The 23,176-nt window shown below is 38.1% G+C and overlaps 1 protein-coding gene across 1 annotated transcript in view; it reads right to left on the bottom strand.

Moving 5' to 3' along the window:
- Positions 1–236: 236 nt before the first annotated feature.
- Positions 237–23,176, bottom strand: part of CDH11 (cadherin 11) — a 121,979-nt gene continuing 99,039 nt past the window's right edge. The window contains exons 8-13 of the mRNA XM_026672050.2: positions 21,358–21,611; positions 18,477–18,613; positions 14,699–14,820; positions 13,024–13,141; positions 4,172–4,423; positions 237–1,590 (exon numbers count right to left, since the gene is read on the bottom strand). Coding sequence (XP_026527835.1) covers positions 1,094–1,590; positions 4,172–4,423; positions 13,024–13,141; positions 14,699–14,820; positions 18,477–18,613; positions 21,358–21,611 — 1,380 coding nt within the window. The 3' untranslated portion in view covers positions 237–1,093. The remainder of the gene's footprint in view (positions 1,591–4,171; positions 4,424–13,023; positions 13,142–14,698; positions 14,821–18,476; positions 18,614–21,357; positions 21,612–23,176) is intronic.

The raw sequence follows: 23,176 nt of genomic DNA, 5'->3' as shown, positions 1-23,176 counted from the left end.
GTAGGGTACTGTGTCAACTAGCTTCCAATTCAATATAGATGTTACCATTATTTCTTTAAATGCAAGAACTTACTTAAAGACATTATTACCTAACACATTAAATAAGTCCACAGAAACTTAACTCAGAAATAAATAGGGTTTTTAAAGGACAAATGTGTTAGTTCAAAATATTACTGTCGTTCTTTTAATTAAAAAATATTCCCCTTTTCCATTTTCCTTTTAAGAAGCAGGGCAAGTAGTAAAAAAGAATCTTTTATTTCAAAGTCTGCTTCGTATATTGAAGCACATATTAAAGCAACAATACAATGTTCATAAAATATAAGTGTGATGTAACATTTCTTACATGTCAGAATACTGATATTTGTATGTATACTAAAAATAAGAACTTTAAAATTGTACAAATAGATACATTTAAAAATGACATAGAAATAGGGCTTCTCCCACTGCAACAAGACAGAGTTTTATATCTGGCACGTATTAGATTAAGATGAAAGTATAAGCAAAAAGATTTACAAGAGTCAGCAGAAACAAGTTGGATGCTCAAGAGACATTATAATTGTACATTGTCCTGTACATATATCATATGTGTTTAAGCTGGCTGAATATTATATGTTTCAAGTTTAAAAATGCACTACGCAGGGAGTGTCCATAGTTTAAGGCGAAATTACAGCTTAGAACTGTTAACTTTTTTCTAATTTGTGGAAGCTTCTTTGACATAAAAGATTTAACTGTTCAGAGTACATAAAAAGACTGTCCCTCGGTTCTAAGATGGCATTTAGAATTTCCTTTCACTTAAATATATTTTAATCATTATTTTTATTAGAGGTCATTTCCCCCTTCTAGCAAAGTTGAGACCCAACTCCCATCTTAGCCTTTTTTTTTCCCCATGAAAAGGAACTTCACAGTATTTCCTGTCCATTTTGTCCATCAAAGGACTCCCTCCCCGTCAAACCTAAATGCTGAATATGAACTTTTCTTCACTTTTTTTATTTAAAAAATACCTGCTTACATTTCCTCTGAATATTTTTTTTTTCATTATTATTTTTTTAGCACATTAGACACAGTTCTTAAGGCCAAATTGAGAACTTTATCGTTAAGAGTCATCTTCAAAAGTGTCTTTGGAGCCGTATAAATCTGCTAGTTTCTTAAAACGAGGTCCCCAGTTTTGTAGATAGTCATAATCTAGGTCAGAATCCGTGGTTGCCGATTCTAAAGAGCTCAGCGACCCGGCTATTGATCCTCTCCCTTCATAGCCATAGATCTGGATGGAATCATAAGGAGGAGCCGTGGGGTCATTATCTGCTTCTTGTATTCTTGTGTTGATAAAATCATCCACATCAACGCTGTTGGGAGCTGGCCGAAGCCCAGGTCGTGGCATATACTGGTACTCTGGCTTGATGTCTTTGCGAGGAATAAATCCGTTGATACCATCTGGATTTTGCAAAGTAGCGATGTCAAAAGCTTCGGTGTCTTCTTCCCCACCACCTTCATCATCGTAAGTGATGATGTTCTCCCGTACATCTTCTTCTTCAAAAACAATGAGAGGCTCTTTCTTTTGTCGTTTTAGGGTTACAAAGAGCACAACGATCACTGAGGAAAGAGAAGATTTTTTTTTTAAAAAAAACAGCAATGATTCTTGCAAACATCCTATATCTGAATATAAAGTATATTGAATTGAATAAGAAAGTTCTGTAATGAAATGAAATTGGGGGAAAAACACAGAAAGCTATGTTTATGGAAGGGGTGGGATTCAATTTTTTTTAACAACTGGTTCTGTGGGTGTGACTTAGTTGGTGGGCATGGCTTGGTGGTCATGTGACTGGCTGGGCATGGCCAACTCAACATCACTCATACTGAGGCATGCATCTCCCTCGCCTGGCCTCTCGTGACTGTGGGGATGCTGCAACAGTTGTAAGTGTGAAAAATGGTCATAAGTCACTTTTTTCAGTGCCATTGTAACTTTGAATGGTCATTCCACACAAGCAAAGTACCAGCAAAGGAGGAAAAATAAACTCCAGAGAAGTTCCTAAGACACGAAGTCTAGGCCTGCCAAGAATGTAATAAGGGTTAACGGAGAGGCAGTCTCTGTAAGCAACACCAGAATGTTTCCTTCCTGCCTTCCTTATAGGATTAGGCCAGTAATTTCTTCTAACAACCGGTTCTCTGAACTGCTTAGAATATTAACAACCAGTTCTAGCGAATAGGTGCGAACCGGTAGAATCCCACTCCTGACCCTAGCACACTTTGTTGCATAAATAAATGGTGCTTCCGTTGCCAAAGAGGAATCCTTGGAATCAATCTGCTTAGACTACAGTATATTCCAAAATTTATCCATAAGTAATAGATTTTTCATCTCTCAATTCTTGTGGGAAGCAAAAGTATTGGGGAGGGGGGGAGGGTTGCTTGGTCAACCAGCCTGAGTCAAACCATCTAACCAGAAAATGTTGGAGGTGAAGGAAAAATGGAAGGCCAACTGTAGTAAATGTCAGGGTCCAGCTTTACTCCTCCAACGGTGAACCTGATAGTATCTAGATTTTTATATATATGAATCCCAGTTTGTCTCTGAGAAAAGTCATATATTGTTGCAGGTTGGATTTCTACATCATGCTAAGCCACAATGTGCTTGATCATTCACAACTACCCAGTTGCATTTTATATGATAAATCATCCTTGAACAAACCATGGCTTAGTATAATGAGCAAACCTATCTAGCTAGTAGCAAGGCTAAGCTCATCATAAGATGAAAGGTTGTACGTCACAAAATCCCTTCTTCCGCAACCTCAGTGGATGGTTGGGGAGTTGTAAATCTTGATGCAAGAAAGGGAACAATAAACCTTTCAAGATGGCATCACAGGGATGGAAAATCCATAAACTGAGACGTGTAGATCTCTATAAGAAAATCTATTTGAAACCAGGATGACAATGCTTTGATTTATATATTTCATCCCCCCATCTTCAGGACAGGAACTGTTCAAGTATGCTTTATTTCTTAGATGTCCTATCACACATTATACAATATAAATGTAAGCAGTTTAAGCTCCAAACCCATGAAATACAAGCATTTCTAAGTCCCAACAGAAGTAATATTTGAGCAAAAAATATCCTCCCTAAATCTATTGTATCTTAGTCAGCAACGTTTGAAAACAGGGCAATGTCTCAAGCTTTACGTGTAAAGGTATATTTTAAGAGGGGGGAAATGCAGTTCCAATCAAACAATTTTTCCTTTCCTTAACCAGTCTAAGAACTGTAACTCTATAGAGTTTCGATTTGAGTTATTGGAAAGAATAGTGCAATACCTTAAATTGCTGAATACTGTAGTGTGATATCTCAGATACAATGGGCCTTTGTATGAAAGTGGCAAAAAAGAGTAGTGGTTTTGAAGACACAGGTGAAAAAGAAAAGCTTACACAAAATTGTTAAAGGATATCCATAGCATCTTCAACAAGAGCAAAAAAGAATCTCAGTTCATGTCTTATTATCTGACATTTACTTGTTTAGTTGAGACAGGAAAACCCATTTTAGGGCTTTCAGGAGGAAAAAAAAAATAGGGTAATTCTCACACTGTTTCTTCTTTTTCCTAAATTAACTGGTAGAAAATTAGATATCAGGGCTATAATCTGGAATAAATTACAACCTATATTTTAGAACTTCTTTCTTCAAAAGGAAGGTGTGGATTGAGAGAGAACCTGGATGTCATTTGAAATGGTATAGGACAGGGGTGTCCAACCTTGGTAACGTTAAGCCTGGAGGACTTCAACTCCCAGAATTCCCCAGCCAGCAAAGCTGGCTGGGGAATTCTGGGAGTTGAAGTCCTCCAGGCTTAACGTTACCAAGGTTGGACACCCCTGGTATAGGACAAGAGCCTTTAAACTTGGCAACTTTAAGACTTGTAGTCTTCAACTCCCAGCATTCCCCACCTGGCATGGATGGCTGGGGAATTCTGGGAGTTGAAGTCCACAAGTCTTAAAGATGTCAAGTTTGGAGATCTCTGGTGTATGATAACGATCCTGCTCCATGTTGTATGTAGTTTGGAAGACTCTTAGCTCCTCCAATGGGGGGGAAAAAAGAAGTCTTAGAATATTGCTATTGTTCTTGGATCATACTCAAAAGAGGGGAGAATAGATGAGGTATAAAGTTTGGGAGGGGGAGGAAGAACTTAAAATTCCCTTACCTAACAATATCACAATGCAAGCAAGGATTGCTATTAAAGCTCCAGTGCTTAATCCAGCATTGAGGATGTAGGCTTCTAGGTTGCAGGAGGTCACAACACCATTCCCATCACAACTGCAAACTCGAATACGAAGTATGTTGGTGCTGCTTTGAGGAGGGTTCCCACCGTCGCTTATCACAATAGGCAGATCATAGGAACTTTGCTCTTGTCGGCTGAAGCTTGTGCGTTTTGCATAAATGCTTGCAGAGTTATCTGTTTTAAATAAGAGAATAGCATCATTTGCTTTTCAGTATTACAGCCTTTCCCCAAAAAATGGAATTTCCTGCCTTCCTACACTTATTCAATTCCTGAACACAAACTTTCAGATCACCCAGAAGTACAAGCTCTATGTTTATGTTAAGTACAAGCTCTATGTCGTAAGTCAAGAACTACCCATAAAGCAAATGTACTCTGTCCTAGATATGTGGATTCCTTCCTTCCTTCAACCCGCAATGATCAGAATTTCATGAAAGACAAATTCTTTGTTTTGCAAACCCAACTCTTATTTTGCCCATGTATATCTCTTTACACATGTTCAGCATGTCCGTGGTGGGATTCATTTTTTTTTTTTTTTTTTGCTACCAGTTCTGTAGGCATGGCTTGCTGGGAGTGGCAGGGGAAGGATACTATAAAACCTCCAGTCAGAGGTGGTATTTGCTGGTTCTTTGAACTACTCAACATTTCCGCTACCGGTTATCCAGAACTGGTCAGAACCTGCTGAATACCACCTCTGCAGTATATGTTACTCATATTACACAAACATACAATGGAAAGTCCATTTTATATCAGCCAAAAAAATAAAATGAAAACAAAATGCCAGTATTTCACAAGATTAACACACATTGTAATCTCTTGATATTTGAAAACTCTGAACTCACATAAGAGATGACAATTTAGTGAGATTTCAAGCTGTTAAAAATGATGGTGATCTCAAGAAGCTTTATTCATGGTCGTTGCCAAAATTTCTGGCCAATTCCGGGCATTCTTTTTGTGTTAAGTCGTGTTCCTTTACAGCATGGTCTCCTAACTTGGCATCTAAGACTTGTGGACTTCAACTCCCTCAGCCAGCCAAAGTTGCCAAGTTCTACATAGAACATAGATAACTCTTGATCAACTTTCAAAAGTTCTTGGAGACTGGGTTATTCTGGAGGGTATTTGGAACGTAAGAACTCTTTGTGTGCTTTATAGTTTTTAGTTTTCTTTTTGTTGCTGCTTATTATACTGGGTTTCTATTCAGTTTGGAAGCCTGAAGTCTATTAAATTGTAACAAGATTTTTTTCAAAGAATCAGTCAGTTCATCTCATACAATGTCAAGTTCAGGATGTTATTTTATTTCATTTGCTTTGTTTATTCAGTTGGATATATTCAGATAGTGCCTGTAATTTGGAAGCAGACTAGCATGGAAGTTGCAACAAGGAAAAAAAAAATATGGAAGATAAGTTTTAACAAATCATGTCCATACTATGGCCAAGAAAACATCATTGGTAGGGCCATATTTGTGCCAAAAGTGAAGCTTACTTCAAATAAGGCTTCACTTTATGAGAAGTAGTAGAAAATGATAAAGGCTTATATACTCAATGAAACTAAAAATCTAGACAAATTTAATTGCCAACATTTTCTTCCGCTATGTTTCCTGGGTATTGTTTTTGGCAGATATTTTGCTGTTTAAGCACATGAAAAAAAAATGGCAGATATTCAGACATAATGTCACCAGGCAGACCTCCAAAAACACCAGGCCAAAAACTAAATTTAGCTCTGTGCAGAAATTTCTAACTCTATCATTTCCTATGACTTTACTTACTGTTTTAAAATTGAGTGAGCAAGCCAAACCCTACTGTATATTTTTCTATCCCAGTTCTGCGATTATAATTAGATGTGATAATTTTACAGTCCTGGGCTAGTATTAAATATGTTCATATTCTCTGTCTAAAAGGACTCTGCTAAGACTACATGTCTATTTGTGTGCATTAAACTGACCATTTTAGGAGCAAGCTGTCATTAAAGTAACACAAGGCTATAATCCTAAATACATTTATCTGGAAGTCCCATGGAGCTTGGTAGGAGCTACTTCTAGGTAAATATAATTGACACTGTGTGGTCTGTCTTGCAAAGTATTTTAAGCTCTAAAGCACAGGAGGGACTAATCACTATCTGATCCAGCTGAAACTTTGTGCCAATGGAGTTTCCTGGATCCAAAGTAACTACAGTAAGCAAGTAACTCTGAGGACCAAATTCCCCTGAGGAACAATCTGAAAAAGGGCACTGGAAAGTGACTGGCTAATATCAAAAATTGGATACACATGTCATGTCATTCCTACTCTAAATTTCAGATGATACCTTCTCTTTCTCTTCCATGCAGATATGAACTGGTCACTCATGTAGAGTTTTTGCATTCAGACCAAGGACTATGGGCTGTTCAATTAAGCAGCCTAGGTGATACTGCAATGAAACCTTACCACCTGCTGACCTTACTAAAATGATTTTCCTCCTGCAGGTCTAACTGTTTGCAGAATAAAAACCATCACATGTAGTTATGTATGCACTGGCTTCTATGTCAACTAGGTTTCTGCATTATGAAAGATTCGACTTATGCAGAATAGAATACAGAATAACAGAGTTGGAAGGGACTGTGAAGATTTTCTACAGCTCTTCGAGCACTCTGCTAAAGCAGGAAACCCTGTATGAATCCATAGAAGTACTCTGGTATTCTGCTCAAGCAAGAGACCGTATATCATAAAATCCTGGATAGATATTCTTCAGTGTCATCTTTTTTTAAACTTTAGGGTAAAAAATAAATACTGGAAACTTGATGTATGATTGGAATTAGCTAAAGAATGAACATAACTGGTGCATAATCAACTTGTTATCTGAACCACTGAACTATCAGGTCAGGAAAAATCACATTTACAGCGACGTCTGTGTAGCATCTTTTTAAAGAACACTTGGTGGAGGTTTGTATCATCTCTTTTTCTTCCTGTCATTTTACTGGATATGTCCATGCCCAGACTGATAGGAAAATATGCTGAACTATTCAACAAAAGAAAGCTTGAATATATTGTTTCGCTATATCTATTCTACTGATACAGTGGTACCTTGGTACTCATTGTTAATTAGTTCCTGGAGGTATGTGAGTATAAAAAATGATGAGTACCAAATGAATTTTTCCCATAACAAATAATGTTGTGAAGTTCTAGCTTGTGTGTGAGTACCAAACAAACACTGAGTACTGGGACAAAATTTTCATGTCAAAATGTGTTGAGTACCAAATTAGATGATTTCAAAGCAGTTGAGGTACTACTGTACTTGAGGAATATTTTCAGCTTTTTAGTTCTTCTATTGTTATTTTCAAAAATAAAAATGCATTATTTTAACAGGATACGATGAGCAACAGTGCCAAGACACAGTTTCAGATTTTTCTCCTCTTTCTCTCTCTGCTTAACTTCATGCTTTCTGATATCAAACATTGAATTCTAATGTATATTTCCAAATTCAATCAACAATTTATAACTGTTTTATGATTCTTGAAACCTCAAAATTCTGCTGCAATATGATTGATTTGACTCAGAATGTATTAATGCTGAAGAAAGAAAACAAAGAAAATATTTATTTCATATAGCTGAAAATTCAAAAAAATACTTTAAGATTTCTTTGTATATTGGTTGCTGTTATTTCTGTTTATTACTATCTATTTATTGAGCTTTAGATCTGCAAACCTTTGTTTCCTTACCTTTAGTTTTCCTCATAACAGCTTGGAAAACGAATTGTATTATTGTCACTGAAATATTTGTGTGTGTGTGTGTGTGTGTGTGTGTGTGTGTGTGTGTTGGATGGAAGAAGACAGAGTGAACCAAGGAAAGGTCATCGTAAATAATTATATTTACTAAGTGCTGAACTAGAGAAGAAATGCAATTCTTTGGACTAGATCTACTATCATTGATGGTAGTCATGCAGAAAGCAGAAAAGTAGCAAAGAATTTGAAGGTCAGTAAAACAAGAGTTTCAATAGCCTAGAACGTATAACTCATTTTTTTAAGTTCACAAAGAAGGCAGCTTGATTAAATTTAAGGTCTGATTCACACAATGATTTAGTCCTGTTAAAGAGTGGTCATTACTGATTTCTTCTGAGAATTAATAGTTCTATTTGAATGGGTAGGCAGCAGTGTTGATAAAAGAGAATTTTGAAATGCTTTCAAAGAAGAAAATTTCAGAAATTTTTATGGGAGTAGCATTTTTATTTAATTGATGGTCAAGAAATGTGAGGGAATGTCAGATGTATCACTATAATAATAATAATCTCCAGTCTTCCTGATTTCCACACTTCCCATAATTCCCTGGAATTTTTCAGCAGTGGTAATGAGGAGGAATCTAACCACTGAGAAATTGTTGGAAATCTTCTCCTCCCCTTGGACAAGTTTCGAAAAGGTGTTCCTTCCTTTATTTATTTTTGTCCAGAAATATGGTAGAGAATTTTCAAAGACTATTTGAACTCAGATCTCTTTGTATGTGATTTCCTATAACCAATTCTCAGATATAACCTACAGATAGAATACAGAAGTTCTAGATTCACAATAGTCAAGGTGTTGTATTGTTCTTCACTCCCATCAATTAAAAATAAATCAGGCAGCTACATGGTACAAAGAATCTATTGTTAAATATCTTCCATTGATTGGAATTATCTTGCAATCAATGAAAAAGTAAAAATGTTTAATAGTTTGTTACAGAAATGATAGATACCATTGGATTAAAAGAGTGGGTAAGCAGTGAAACAAATTAGAAAGATGTTAGGTTTAGTGAAAATCTTCAAGCATCTCTAGCACTTCTAGTAATATTAGAAAATTATTATTTTAACCTATTTGCAAATCCCATATAATTTAATTTAATTTCATTTCTTTTTTGTCTTTAGTAATATCTACAGTATATCTATATCTGTATCATCTATATCTATATATTTATCTGTCTCCAAAATGTTCAATTAAAATTATATACTAAAAAAAAACCTACCCTCAAATAGAGACAGGATAGTCATACTTTAGGAAAATATCTTTAGAGATACTTTAGCTCTGGAATTCCTTTTGTGAGGCAAAAAATTGGAACAGATAACTTAAAAAGTTTTCTATCTTAAAAAGCCCTCCAGCTTTATGGTTTCTATGAATTGCACCAGTAAATAATTTAGGTTGTATGGCAACAGATCAACATAAGGAGCACACCTACTTTTTTCCACAATGAATTTCTGGAATCTTTTTTTTTTCCCCCCAAATAAAATTCTACTAGGCAAGTTACTCATAATTTCATTGTATGAGGAAAACTGTGTTAGTCTTTGGTAGCACAAAATCAGAAGACATCTGGAAGAATTTCCAACTGGCTTTATTTTAAAGCATAAACTTTCATGATCTGCAGCTCACTTCATCAGATGTTTTTGATGTTTTAGAGACCAAATTAGCAATGCTTTGAATATTTTTATGACATTTCAATTAAGCACTCAATCAGAAACTAAATGTCTATTGAAATTCTCAGTCATCCAGGTCATGGTTGCCTCAAAGGTGCTTTTTTCAAAAGGCAACCATTATTTTTTTCTTGAGGAAGAAGATATTTCACTTCTCATCCAAGAAGCTTCATCAGTTCTATCTGGAAGGAGGGAGGGGAATGGAAGGATTAGTTGACTAATTAACTAATATCCAGTCAGAACTGATGAAGCTTCTTGGGTGAGAAGTGAAATGTGTTTTAGTTTTAATTTTAGTTTAGTTTACTTTATTGTCATTGCACTTCGTACAACGAAATTAAATACCATCTTCAGTGTATATTATGACTATGAAAATAAACACAAACACACACCCTTCACATTCTATACATTGAATTGAAACCCCCTGATATTGCATTGTATTCTTTTGTGTTCTTCCTCAAGGAAAAATATGTCTGTCTGTCTATCTGTCTATCTTCTGCCTTTTGAAAAAAAAAGCATCTTTGAGACAATCAGAAGCTAAGCTTTATCAAAGCTACTCCTCTCTTATATGTACTATTTGCAATTTCTTAATTGGGAAACAAGGTGGGATTAGTTGTTGAATCTGAAGCTATTGCTAGCTGAAGGTGAAATGCTTTAAATTCAAACATTTGATCTCTGAACAGTTCAGAAATCCCATGCAAAGCTGGCTGGTTATTTATCTGATTCAGTGTTTATCTGCTTCCCATAACACTCACCAGGAAGAATGTTCAGGTTGCTTCTGACAAATTAGGGATATCTATTTGATTCAGTTGGTTAATAACATTATTTGAATCAATTTGAAAATGCTAACCAATAGAAGCTTTGATCCAAAGTATTGAATAGAATGGATTAGGTTGCCTGTATACTTTTTTTTTAAAAAAAATCTTCCAATACAATTCAGGGATTCTGTTTGAATTTGTGCATCTGATTAGGAAATTCCCTTTGGTTTGAAAAGTTTATTGAACTGACTATGAACTTGATCTCTGAATAGGACTTTAGCATAACCTTACTGATTGTTACATAGCAATTGAGAGTTTCACAATCCATTCATTGAAATTCTAGTAGATGCCTGGAGCCAAATTTGTGCTAGAAGAGGCTAAATGGAAATGGAGAGGTGCATTGATTAGTTAGATCTCTGTTATCCTACTAATACTATGATTTTTCATAGTAGACAAATCATAATTTTGCATTAAAATTGTCTTTGTCTTATACTTTTGTTTCCCAGTTTGGGATTGTCTTAGATTTAGATTGCTGTACTTGCATAATAGATACTTGATTTGAAAGATGGCTTCTCTAACACTTCCCAACAATATTTGAAGTGAAGTTTACTATAAAGAATGTTTGCAAACATTAAATCAAGTAAAAAGACTGAGGTTTCATGTTTAATGTGGGATGAACACATTAAAAGGCTTAAAAAAAAAACTTATTTTGAGCCAAATGGAAACATAAAATATAATTCACCACAGGTTTCTAGTTTTTGCCTTCAAACCACAAACTCTTCTAAAGTTGCAGAATAAATACTTATGGATTAATGTAGCAATTGTTCACTGGTATACTTTCAGACTAAGTGCCTATCTTGCATCTAGTGTCAACAGGGTATATGTGCTATCAATCAAATATGAAAGAGAAAGAGAACCAAGAACATACCTGACATCCCCAAATGGCGACCAGTAATAACTTTAAATAGAATGATTTTGGCTTAGATAGAACCATTGTTTCTTTAATGGAGTTGGGAGGCTCTGGAATACATTTTATAATCAACAGGGCCTCTAGGAATGCTGTGGGTTTGAGGGTGTGGTCTATCACTATCCATGATCTGTAAGGGGAATGGGCCTGGTACTTTGAAAAAAAAAAGTATTTGGAAACTAGCTGGTTCAAAATGCATTTGAAAACAGCCAAGTAGTGCATCATTGAGCTCTGGCTTAATTAAAAAAAAATTAGCCCTTAAAGTTTTGGGGACCAACAGTTCCTCAGCTGCGAGGCTATAACTACAAATCTGGGAGAAAGCCACACTGAATCAAATAGAACTTACTTTGATTTGGCATGCAGGGAGGGTTGTACAAATTGTAGAGTACTGTGAGGACCATTTCAAACGAGTTTCCATTTATGAAGGAGAACAATGATTTAAGATGAATTGGGAAAGGGGGAGAGTTCTATTTCTAGTTTGTGATCTTAGCACCCTAGCAAGACTGTAGCCAACAGTTCTTTTTTTTTCTTTTTTTAAAAAAACTCCTGAAGTGCATTTGCAGTAAAGTCAGTCAGTCAGTCAGTCAGTCAGTCAGTCAGCCAGCCTGTTCATCCATCCATCCATCCATCTATCCCATCCTCCATCCATCCATCCCCCTGTCTATAACTCTTCCTACAATCATTTCATTTACTTTAAGCCTGGGCAACAGTTAAACTGCGCAAAACAGCTCAGAAAGCTTTGGGGGAAATGCATAAAATGACACTAAAGATCATAATAATTGCTCTGGTGTTTTGTCCATATCAATATTCTTGATAACTACATGAAATCTAATATGAAACTGGGAGTAGATTTGCAAAGCTTAGTGAGAACATTTTAACATGCACCATTCTGCTTTTTTAAAAATATAAAAACAGTCTACCATTTGAAATATCCAACAACTTGCCATCTCCCATCTTCCTCAGCTACAAAATTCAGACAGCAGAATCTTTGGTTTTGTTGGTATCTTTCATGTTGGATTGTGAATAAGGGAAAGGGAAAATAGGTGTGACAAACATTTCTGTCATTTGAGGACGGGCAAGTCAGGGGGATATCACACAAATAATATTGGAAGTGTAGTTGTTTGATATTCTGTGGGATACATAGTAAGAGGATTCTGAAAGCCCAGCTGAGTTTTGCCCTCTCATTTAGAGCAGTATTTCTCAACCAGGGGTCCTTGGTGCTCTCTGGGCTCAATTGTTTTCTTGCAGATGTTTCATTAGCCCAACTAGGTAACATCATCAATGATCGATAACATCACTAGCACCAAGGACCCCTCATTTTGACCCTGAGCTACAAAATATTCTCCTTTATTACTGTTCTCAATCTTGGCAAGTTCAAGATAAGATATGCGGTCTTCAACTCCCAGCTGAAATGATCGAGAAGGATCCTGCTAGTGAAAGAAACACCAGAGCAATTGTTGTGGTTTTTTAAAGTTGTATTTTACTCATTCTCTGCATTTTTGTGAATCTCTCTCTCCCCACCATTGTGAAGCTCTCTTCCCCAGTCATTGCTGCATAATCAGTCATGGCTAATGAGGAGAGGAAAAAAAAAACTATTGGGAGGATAATTAGTTCCCTCCCCTCCTATAATAATGAATATAAGTACAAACCTCGGTTATCTCTGAGAGTAAAATTGGGCTTCTGCATCATTTCAGGTGGCAAATGGAAGATGAATCTGGGGCCATTGGCTGTATCATCTTTGTCCTCTGCTAAAATTGTAATTAGTGGCTGGAAAGAAAGGCACTTATCAGTATGCAGTGCATTTGAAATATCTCTCCCTGCCTCAATTTTTAGATTTTACTTTAGTTTACTTTAGTTTATTTTCGTTGCAAATTGTACAACAAAATTACATACCATCTTCAGTGTACATTATGACTATGAAAATGAACACAAATACACATCCTTCACATTCTATACATTGAATTGAAAACCCTTGATATTGCATTAATATTGCACTATACAATATAATTCAATAGAGTTACTGCCCTGGGATAGATGCTGTTTTTCAGCCTATTTGTTCTTGTTTTTAATTATCCTGTACCGTCTGCCAGATGGTTAATAGTTCAAAAAAGGGTGCCCAGGATGAAATGGATCTTTGAGAATGTTTTGAACTTTCTAAAGGCAGCAGGAGCTATAAAGCTCTTCCAAAGAGGGGAGAGGGCAACCAATGGTCCTCTGGGCAATGACATGAACCCTCTGGAGTGCTTTCCTATCTGCCCCTGTACAATTGGCAAACCATACAGAGGTGCAGTAAGTTAAGATACTCTCTATGGTGCAGCTGCAGAAGGTCACCAGCAGTTTTTCATTCAGTTGTTGTTTTCTGAGAAGTCTCAGATAGTATAATCTCTGCTGGGCCCTTTTGACCAGTGTTGCAATGAGAGCACCCAAGGTCAAGTCCTCTTTTACGGTAACACCCAGAAACTTAAAACTGGCCTCTTGCTCCACTCAGTCTTCATTGATAAGCAAGGGCTGGATGTCTGATCTTTCCTTCTATAGTCCACTATAAGCTCCTTGGTCTTATTGGTGTTGAGGACCAAGTTATTGTCTCCACACCACAAAAGCATCCAGTCCACCTCATCTCGGGAAGAAGACTCATCCCCTCGGAGATGAGTCCCACCACTGTTGTATCAACTGCAAATTTAGTAATAGTATTAGTAGCGTGAGTGGGAATGCAGTCATTTTCCATGTTGGGATCTGCTTTGTAGAATAAACTTTCAACCAAGGTACCTTCTAAATCACTCGTGCTTTAGGATAAGAAGGCCAGCAACAATAGTGTTTAAGGGAAGTTCAATCCAAGTAGTCAACTTACAACCATAACTGAGCCCAAAATTTCTTTTGCTAAGTGACACATTTGTTAAGTGAGTTTTGCCCCATTTAACGACTTTTCTTGCCACAGTTGTTAAGTGAATTGCACTGTTTTAGTAACACAGCTGTTAAGTGAATATGGCTTCCCATTGACTTGTCAAAAGCTTGCGAAAAGTGATAACATGAGCCCATGACGCTACAACCGTCATAAATGTGAGCATCTGAATTCTGATCAGGTGACCATGAGGATGCTGCAATGATTGGAAAACAGTCAGTTACTTTTTTCACTGCCCCTGTAACTTCCAATGGTCACTACACGAACTGTTGTAAGTTGAGGACCACCTGTAGTAACAATAGGCTTCCCACTGCCACTACCAATCAGTCAGACAGGTTTAGCTTTTCCTGCTTCTCCTTTTTTGTAGGGGCTGCCTGGAGAAACCAAAATGGTCAGTCTTGAAGAAGAAAAGATAAAGTGCTTACCTTATTTGTCTGGGGTTTTTCACATAGAGAAGCTTCATACGGCTCTTTAAACTTGGGGACATTATCATTTAAGTCAAGAACTTTAATTGCTACCGGAACTTTGGCTTCCTGATGCCGGTTATCTGCAATAGTTATTGAGAAAGAAAACATAATAGCGCAAGCACAAAGTTGTTTTGTCTGTTTTGGTTTTTTTTTTTTTTACCTTGAATGTCTCACATACAGACTTTCTCAGTCTTTGACCTACTCGACTTTCTTTTGTAGTCCTCAGTGGAGGACTATAACTGGGACACACAGATTGTCAATGACTTTGTTCACACGGCATCCTTAACTGAGTATGTGGGTTAGCATGGCGTACACAAACTGAAATATCTCTGCTAGTTAATCATATTGTCTGAATGATTTGAGCTGATCATAAATGATTAGACTCTCTTCTCAGAGGCAGAGGAAAAACTCCCATAAAGGCTCCCTAGAAAGGAGGCACCCCTGCAAACTTTGTGGATGTTTGGGTTTTTGCTGTATAGGAAACGAACAGAATGAATGCCTCACTTTCTGCCAAAATCAAAACAAAACCAGAAATGGGAGAGGAGGAAGAGAGAAGAGAAGGGAGGGAAGGGGAGAGGAGGGAGAGAGGAGAGAGGAGAGAAGGGAGAGGAGGGGAAGGGAGGGGAGATTTTATGTATTATCAGGGTCAACTGCCCAACAAATGGAATATTTTTAGTACATCTATATAAACACGACCAGCACCTTTCTCACTATTAGTAGAAGATTAGTAAAATGCTATCAGAATTAATGAGTTCTCATCATCAGACCCTGTCATTAATAAACCATGCAAATTGGATAATTTTTCAAATCTCTGCTCATTAATATTTTAAGATTGGCATGATTCCTAGTATGGCAAGGTCAGAAACAAGCAGCATGAAATCAGTCTAATCTATTACCATAACAAGGGACAGGTAGAAGCCCTTTCTCCCACTCAAAAATAGGAACCCTCAATCCCATTGTAAATTTTGGTGAGAAGCAAAAGGCACAAAGATTAAAGCATGGACTTCAGCTATGAATCAAATGTCCTTTTTGTGTTGGAAAATTGCCTGGGTTCTTTCTTAATGCTTTACACACAGTAGTTCTTACAATAAACTTATGCATCAGATACCTACATCCCAGACCTCTGAATTACACAACTTTCAGTTCCAGAGAAAGCCCAAAATTGTGCAGTTAAAACTGAACACTAACAATTTAGTTAACTTGATATGCATTTTTGGTTAACTGGAGACTGCCTGCTCGTGCAGATAGAATGATGAGTAGCATGCTATTATTTTCCCTGCCCCACCAAAAACTAGAAATTGATCCGGCCACAAGATAAAGAGATTAAGTGACAGTTCTAGCATGCAGTCAACAATATGTCTGAGGTTGCTTCATACAAAATTCCCTCTTTGTCCCTCTTGGGTCTGTGGAAATCCAGGTGAATTTGTGGCAATGAGTTATTGAGCAATATATTGATCAAGCTTGGGTTTGATAGAAAATAATGGATGTTCTTTTAAATTGCTTCAGTTTTTGAAATACGTGATTGCCACATCTAAGATTGATTTGATTGGCTATCATGCCTGCCTGCCTGCCTGCCTGTATATATTTTCACAAAGTTAAGAATTATAAGAATCTAATCATGTCTAATTTCACTTCACATAGCATCCATGGTCATGTAGTCAGGTGATAACTACATGACAGAATTCACTGGTGAGATTGGTCTATCTTCTCTTTTTCCTTTGTTCACTCAAGCAAAATGAATTTGATTTTCTGATGTAACACAGAGTAATCAGAGGTAGTACTCAGCAGGTTCTGACCAGTTCTGGAGAACTGGTAGCAGAAATTTCGAGTAGTTCGGAGAACCAGAAAATACCACCTCTGATTGGCCCTGCCCCACTCTATTCGCTGCCCCCCCATTGAGTCCCAGCTGATGGGCTGGGTCTTCTTTGGTTGCCCTGCACAGGAGAACAGAGCTGGAAATCAGGTTAGTGGGGTGGGGAGGGAATGGGGTTTTGCAGTAACCTTCCCCTGCCATGCCCACCAAGCCATGCTCACCAAGCCACATCACACCCACCAAGCTACGCCCACAGAACCGGTAGTAAAAATGTTTGAATCCCACCACTGAGAGTAATGTTACAAAACTATCATTCTGGGAAGCCTTTAAAAAAAAAAAAAAAGAAGTCCTATTCAGTAGGATGGAAAACATATGGGATGGGTACGTTTTTGTGATAAGGAGGGTCCAATCGGAAAGCAAAGATCCAGAGTCCTGGATACAATCTTCCAATATTTGAGGGGCTGCCCCAGAGAGGAGGAAGGGGTCAAGCTATTTTCTAAAGCACCCGAAGGCCAGACAAGGTATAACGGATGAAAACTGAACAAGGAGAGATTTAACCTGGAAATAAGGAGAAACTTTCTGACAGTGAGAACAATCAACCAATGCTTGCCCTCAGAAATTGTGGGAGCACCTTCACTTGAGACCTTCAAGAAGAAATTGTACTGCCATTTTTCAGAAATGGTGTAGGGCAGGGTCCCCAACCGCGGTCCGCGGACCGGTACGGGCCGCGAACAACCCTTACCGGGCGCTGGTTGCTGGGCGCCGCCATCTTTTTGGTAAAAAGCGCTTCTGGTGAGCTTTTCCGGGTAGAAAGCTCACCGGAAGCGCTGTTTCGTCATAAAAGATGGGGCGCCAGCTTCGGTGAGCTTTTCCGGTAGAAAGCCATTTCTACCCGAAAGCTCACCAGAAGCGGCATGCCGCTTATCTTTATGACGAACAGCGCTCCGTGACGCCACCGGAAGCGCCTTCGTCATAAAAGATGGCGGCGCCCAGTTGACGCCGGAAACTGGCAGCGGCGCCCAGCTGATGTCGGAACCGGGCCGCGGCGAAAAGGTTGGGGATCCCTGGTGTAGGGTCTCCCTCTTGGGCGGGGGGTTGGACTAGATGACCTACAAGGTCCCTTCCAACTCTGATTATCTGTTAATTTGTTATCCTTTGAGCCTGGCTTTCTTCGGTAATGAGAAATTCCAGAGAGAAAGCCATGTGTAGTTTCTTCAAAGTGTTAATATCTATTGACATCTGTTCTCCAGAAAGTGGAAGACAGAAAGTATCTTTGTCTAATAGTGCTCAGAATCAGTCTGGGTTTCACTGGATGGTGTACTGCTGAATATACAGATAGTCCTTGACTTACAGCCATTTGTTTGAAGTTACAACGGCACTGGAAAAAGAGACTTATAAACATTTTTCACACTTATGACTATTGCAGCATCCCTACGGTCACATCATAAAAATTCAGATGGCAAATGGTTCATATTTATGATTATTACAGTGTCCTTTGGTCATTTTGTGACCTTCTGACAAGCAAGCAACGTCAATGGGGAAGCTAGATTCATTTTGCAAGTGTATTACTAACTTAACAGCTACAGTAATCCACTTAACTGTGGCAAGAGAGATTGTAAAATGGTGCAAAAGTTAACTATCTCGCTTAGCAACAGAAATTTGGGCTTGATTGTGATCATAAGTCAAGGACTGTATGTATTTATATAGGTAGACACGCTTAGCAGCATTCTACCTTTTTATTTCAAGCTACACCCAACCAAGGACACTGCCTCAGGTCCAATGTGAAATTTCATCCAAAATGAAAATGACCATAGGTTAAATATCAGTCCCAAAGATATTGAGACCCCAGTACCTTTCATTTCTTCAAAAGTGGGGAGTGTAGTGCATACTAGAATATGTCAACAGGTTTTTTGGAACACTTACGAACTTCTGATGCTAACACGGAAATATTGTGCCAGGCTATTTCTTCCCTATCCAGGTTTTTTGTGGTTGTAATTGAGCCATCTTCTGGACTGATGCTGAAGTATCTGTCGAGGTCCGTGTGACGATCAATTGAATATCTAAAAGGGGATGCAAATGAAGTCATTAGAGGAGAATTGTTCATTGTCCTCAGTTCATTTCATGTCTCCCAAACAGTGTAGCGCAGATTAGCTTGGTGGGAATATGCTTAGCAAGATGAAAATATTAATTAGAATGACTAGTTCACTTCTAAATGGAAACAGGTGCCTATTTCTTAGTAGCATGGAGTAACAATCCATGAGTAAAGTGCAATATATATCTTGTTCTTATTTTGTTTTGGTAGCAGGGACTATTTATAAAGGTAAGGCAATTCAACAATTCAGGGGACGAGGTGGCTCAGTGGCTAAGACGCTGAGCTTGTCGATCAGAAAGGTCGACAGTTTGTTGGTTCGAATCCCTAGCACTGCCAAAATGGAGTGAGCTCCCATTACTTGTCCCAGCTTCTGCCAACCTAGCAGTTCAAAAGCATGTAAAAATGCAAGTAGAAAAATAGGGATTACTTTGATGGAAGGTAACAGCGTTCTGTGCACCTTTGGCATTTAATCATGCTGGCACATGACCACCAAGATGTCTTTGGACAGTGGCTCTTCAGCTTTGTAATGGAGATGAGCACTACCCCTAGAGCCAGAAATGACTAGGACGTATGTCCAACGGGAACCTTTACCTCATTCAACAATTCAGTGGGCATATAGACATTTTATTTGGATCCCAGATGAGCAAAGGTCTTTATATAGAATAAATATATGACTCCCTTCTGTTCATGTTAGAACTCTGCATAATGCCAAGTTGTAAGTCACAGCAGGAAAGTAGCTCTGTGGAATAAGTACCTTTCTTCAACAGTTGTTCTAATATGTGGACATAGAATGGCAAAACCACAATGCTGGTCTTCCAACTGTGCAAAGTTCCATTTGCCAATAAAAATAGTATTTTATGTAGTGTTCTCTCTACATGCCTCACACATTGATGTTTTCATGTCACATATTCTATAATTGTTTGTCCCAAATAGAAGCAAGAGAATCCATGATGTGATAATGTCCCTGGAAGGTATAATTCACATTGTAGTGTTTGGGAAAGAACCTGATGCAAAGGTCTTATTTCTGTTCATCCGTGATGTGCTTCTTTGGATATTTTTGAACTGCAGTTGTAGCATTGTTCACACTGACTATGCTGGAGCTGCTGAGAGTTATAATTCAATGTCACAATTTCCCTACCCTTCTGTGTGACTTGATTGTCAGTTACCTTATTATATTTCTTTCAAAAGCTCTTATTCAGAATCTATTTTAATATTTTTCAAATATCATTTTAAAATAGTTGGTATTACTTTAACATTGCTAATATTAAAGCTGATTTAATAATTATATATTTCTAAAAACAGACTAGTTTATTGCAATGGGAATAGGTCATTGGCTATGCACTCTCCTATTGTGGAGTGATGGCTCAGCGATTAAAGATGCTGAGTTTGTTGACTGGAAAGCTGATAACCTGGGCTTAAGACATGAGTGCCACACAATGGGGTGAGCTCCCATTCCTTGCCCCAGCTCCTACCTACTTAGCAGTTCGAAAACATGCAAATGTGAGTTGATTAATAGGTATCACATCACTGGGAAGGTAACAGCATTCTGTGTGCCTTCGGCATATACTGGTCCCATGACCATGGAAAACGTCTTTGGACAACATCGGCTCCCTCAGCTAAGAAACAGACATGAGCACTATTCCCACAACTAGACAGGGAAATCTTAACTACTTGAATTCCAACAGTGAAATTCTAGTTACTACAAAGAGACATGCATTCACATGCCTTCCTAGATTAGCTTATTAATGCTTGGCTGAATGATGGTGGATCATATATCTTACACAATCTGAGGTCCAGAGGTCAATTATTTCCTTTCCAGCTACTTAGATCAGTAAATTGTTGGTGGAATGTAGTAGGCTGGATTCCAAGGAGTGAGACAACGAAAACCAGGTAGGTGTGAGGGAAAGAGGCTGAAGACAGCCCCTCACTAATAATACATAGAGTATATGGTAGATGCAGATAGTAGAGTGTTTATTCTGTCAAGATTGATGTCAGGCCCAAAGCCAAAAATGACATGTGGTGATTCTCCCAAGCTTCATTGTCTCTATGTTAACTGTTAAGGAGGGTCTGTCTTCTATCTTTATCTACTTTTTCTCATACAAACTACCTAAACCCAGTTATTCTTATTCCTTTGGAATATATTCCCCTTTCTCCTGGGAATCCATCCCACTACATTCCATCACAGTATCAGATACAAAAGATTTTGGAAGTGGAGAAGTAGACTTTTGTTATGCACCTGAGATCATATGATTGATATGTATCTTGAAAAAATACATATTTTGAGATTGTTGCATCTGTAATGCTTCTGAACACTGTTCAATTGAAGGCATTGAGCAGACACTAGGACTAAAACATTTATTTTCATGACTGTGTATGCAAATAACAAATACACACACACACACATACATACATTCACATGTATACATATACATATACACCCACATATGTGAGTTCAGGCATACCACATTCACTGTTATTTCTATGTATCTGCACAACATCTGTGCAGGAAATTCAGACTTTTTATTCTAAAGTTTCATACTGCTAACTCTGCCTGGAAATTACTGTGCCTGGTAACTAAAGAGGAAAAAGTAGAATTGCTTCTCCCTATAGTACACCCAGAGTATTATTACGTTGCAAGTGATGAAGTAATTATTATTGATAGCATTTGCAGCATTTTCTATTTTAAGCCATTGTTGCCTGTTATAAGCATACCTTACAGGGCTGTTTTTAGCATCAGGGTCTTTGGCATGTACCCGTCCAACTGGAGCACCTGGCCCTGCGTTCTCTTCCACTTCGAGGATGTACAATGGTGCTAAAAACATGGGGGGCTCATCAGCATCCTCAACACTAATCTTCACAGTCACAGTATCCTTGAATGGTCCATTGCTGATGAATTTGGGGTCAATGTATATGTTGGCTGCCTCTACCTTCAAGCTGTAGGCTCTTTTGGTTTCATAGTCAACTTGCTGGGGTTAAGAAGAAAAAAAGGAGGAGAAACAAGGTATCATTCCAAGGATGTTTTTACAAACAACAACAAGAAAAAGATAAACCTCCTTAGAGTTCACTTCCATCCTTACTGCTTTCATGAATCTATCCATGAGGGTGTCAGGGCTCCGGTAATGACCCCCATTTAAATCATGAGTCTCTAGCCTGCTCAAAGAAGATTTATTAGGAGAAAACATGCCGGTGCTGTTCTGAGACACATCATTCATTTCACCCTTGACACTGGTCTTCCCCCATCCTCTGGGTGTATATTCTCCAATGGGACACATCCATAGCCAAGAGTCATCAATCATGCTCCCCAGTTATAATTTTGCACACCACAAACTTTGGTCACCTAGAAATTATCTGTGAAAGCATCTAAGGAATGTACTACTTCCTCCCCTCCCTTTCTTCTGGCAACTCTTAAAAGACCAGAGAAATATGTTATGAGTTGACAGAGGGTTTTTGGTCAACATTATATAGATAACTTGCCATTACTTTCTCTCAGGATAATTTTTGATTTCCCTGTTTGGTCTCCACTCTGAGGTTCCCCGATAATCTCCCACAAAGTACTAACCAGAACCAGCCCTGCATAGTTTCCAGCCTAGATAAAGTTTGCCAGATGTTGCCAGAGGCTGAAAACATGTCCATTTCACTTTTGTATCTACCTCCTATGCACACATAAATCCTATATTTATTTAAGATATTTTTTTAAAATACAAAATCATTTTAGATTCTTTGAGAATATAATATCTTCCCTACTTTGCTTTTTGGCATGAGAATGAGAAATACATTTATTTTATAAATTTATCTTTCTTTGTAATATGGTAGGTCAGATCACAACACCTTTAGAATCAGGCATATTTATAGGTAAACTGACCAATACTCAAAAATGTATAATGGGGGACTTCCGGTTTGTCGGTTCGAGAGGCAGGGATTCGCGAAGCTGCGCGATCCTGCTGCGCTAGCCGCTTTTGGGGCTCCGATCCGGATGGGTACGAGCTAGGCTGCCCTGCAGGGGCAGCTGAAGGTAGGGGATCCGGAGAGGGGTTTGGGGTGTTGCAAACCCCCTCCCGGCCGGCAGAAACCCCTTTTCCCAAGACGTGCAGCGGCGGTCCGTAATGGCCGCCACAAAGAAGCTGGCAGCCGGGTAAGAATGCGCAGGAGGAAGTGGAGAAAGTTTTGAAAGGAGAAAGTTTTTCTTGGTTCCTAGGACTCTAAGACATATTTAATAAAATTCCTGAAAAGTATGACTTTCTGAATGATACCTTCTAGAAGAGGAAAAAAGCGGCAGTTTGATGGTGCTGAAAGGAAAGCTTACCCTCTTTTCCTACGGCATAAATAAGTGAATATTAAGAAACCTATTTTTTTAGGTGAAAATTGGCTTTAAGCGATGAGTGGGAAGAGAGAGACTAAAAAAAAATATTTGTATGCTAAGACTTTGTTGGAGGAGATGCCTTAAGGATTGAAAGACTAAAATATATTGCAATAAGATTTTAAGAAACAGATGTGGACTTTCTTTTTCTTTGATTGATACTACCCTAGGAGG

This window comes from Notechis scutatus, chromosome 9, assembly GCF_049901735.1.
Source record: "Notechis scutatus isolate UNSWTSFEM ecotype Mainland chromosome 9, rNotScu1.2, whole genome shotgun sequence".
NCBI classification, from domain to species: Eukaryota; Metazoa; Chordata; class Lepidosauria; order Squamata; family Elapidae; genus Notechis; species Notechis scutatus.
The sequence above is the reverse complement of the archived record's forward strand: the minus strand, read 5'-3'. Positions and strand labels throughout refer to the sequence as shown.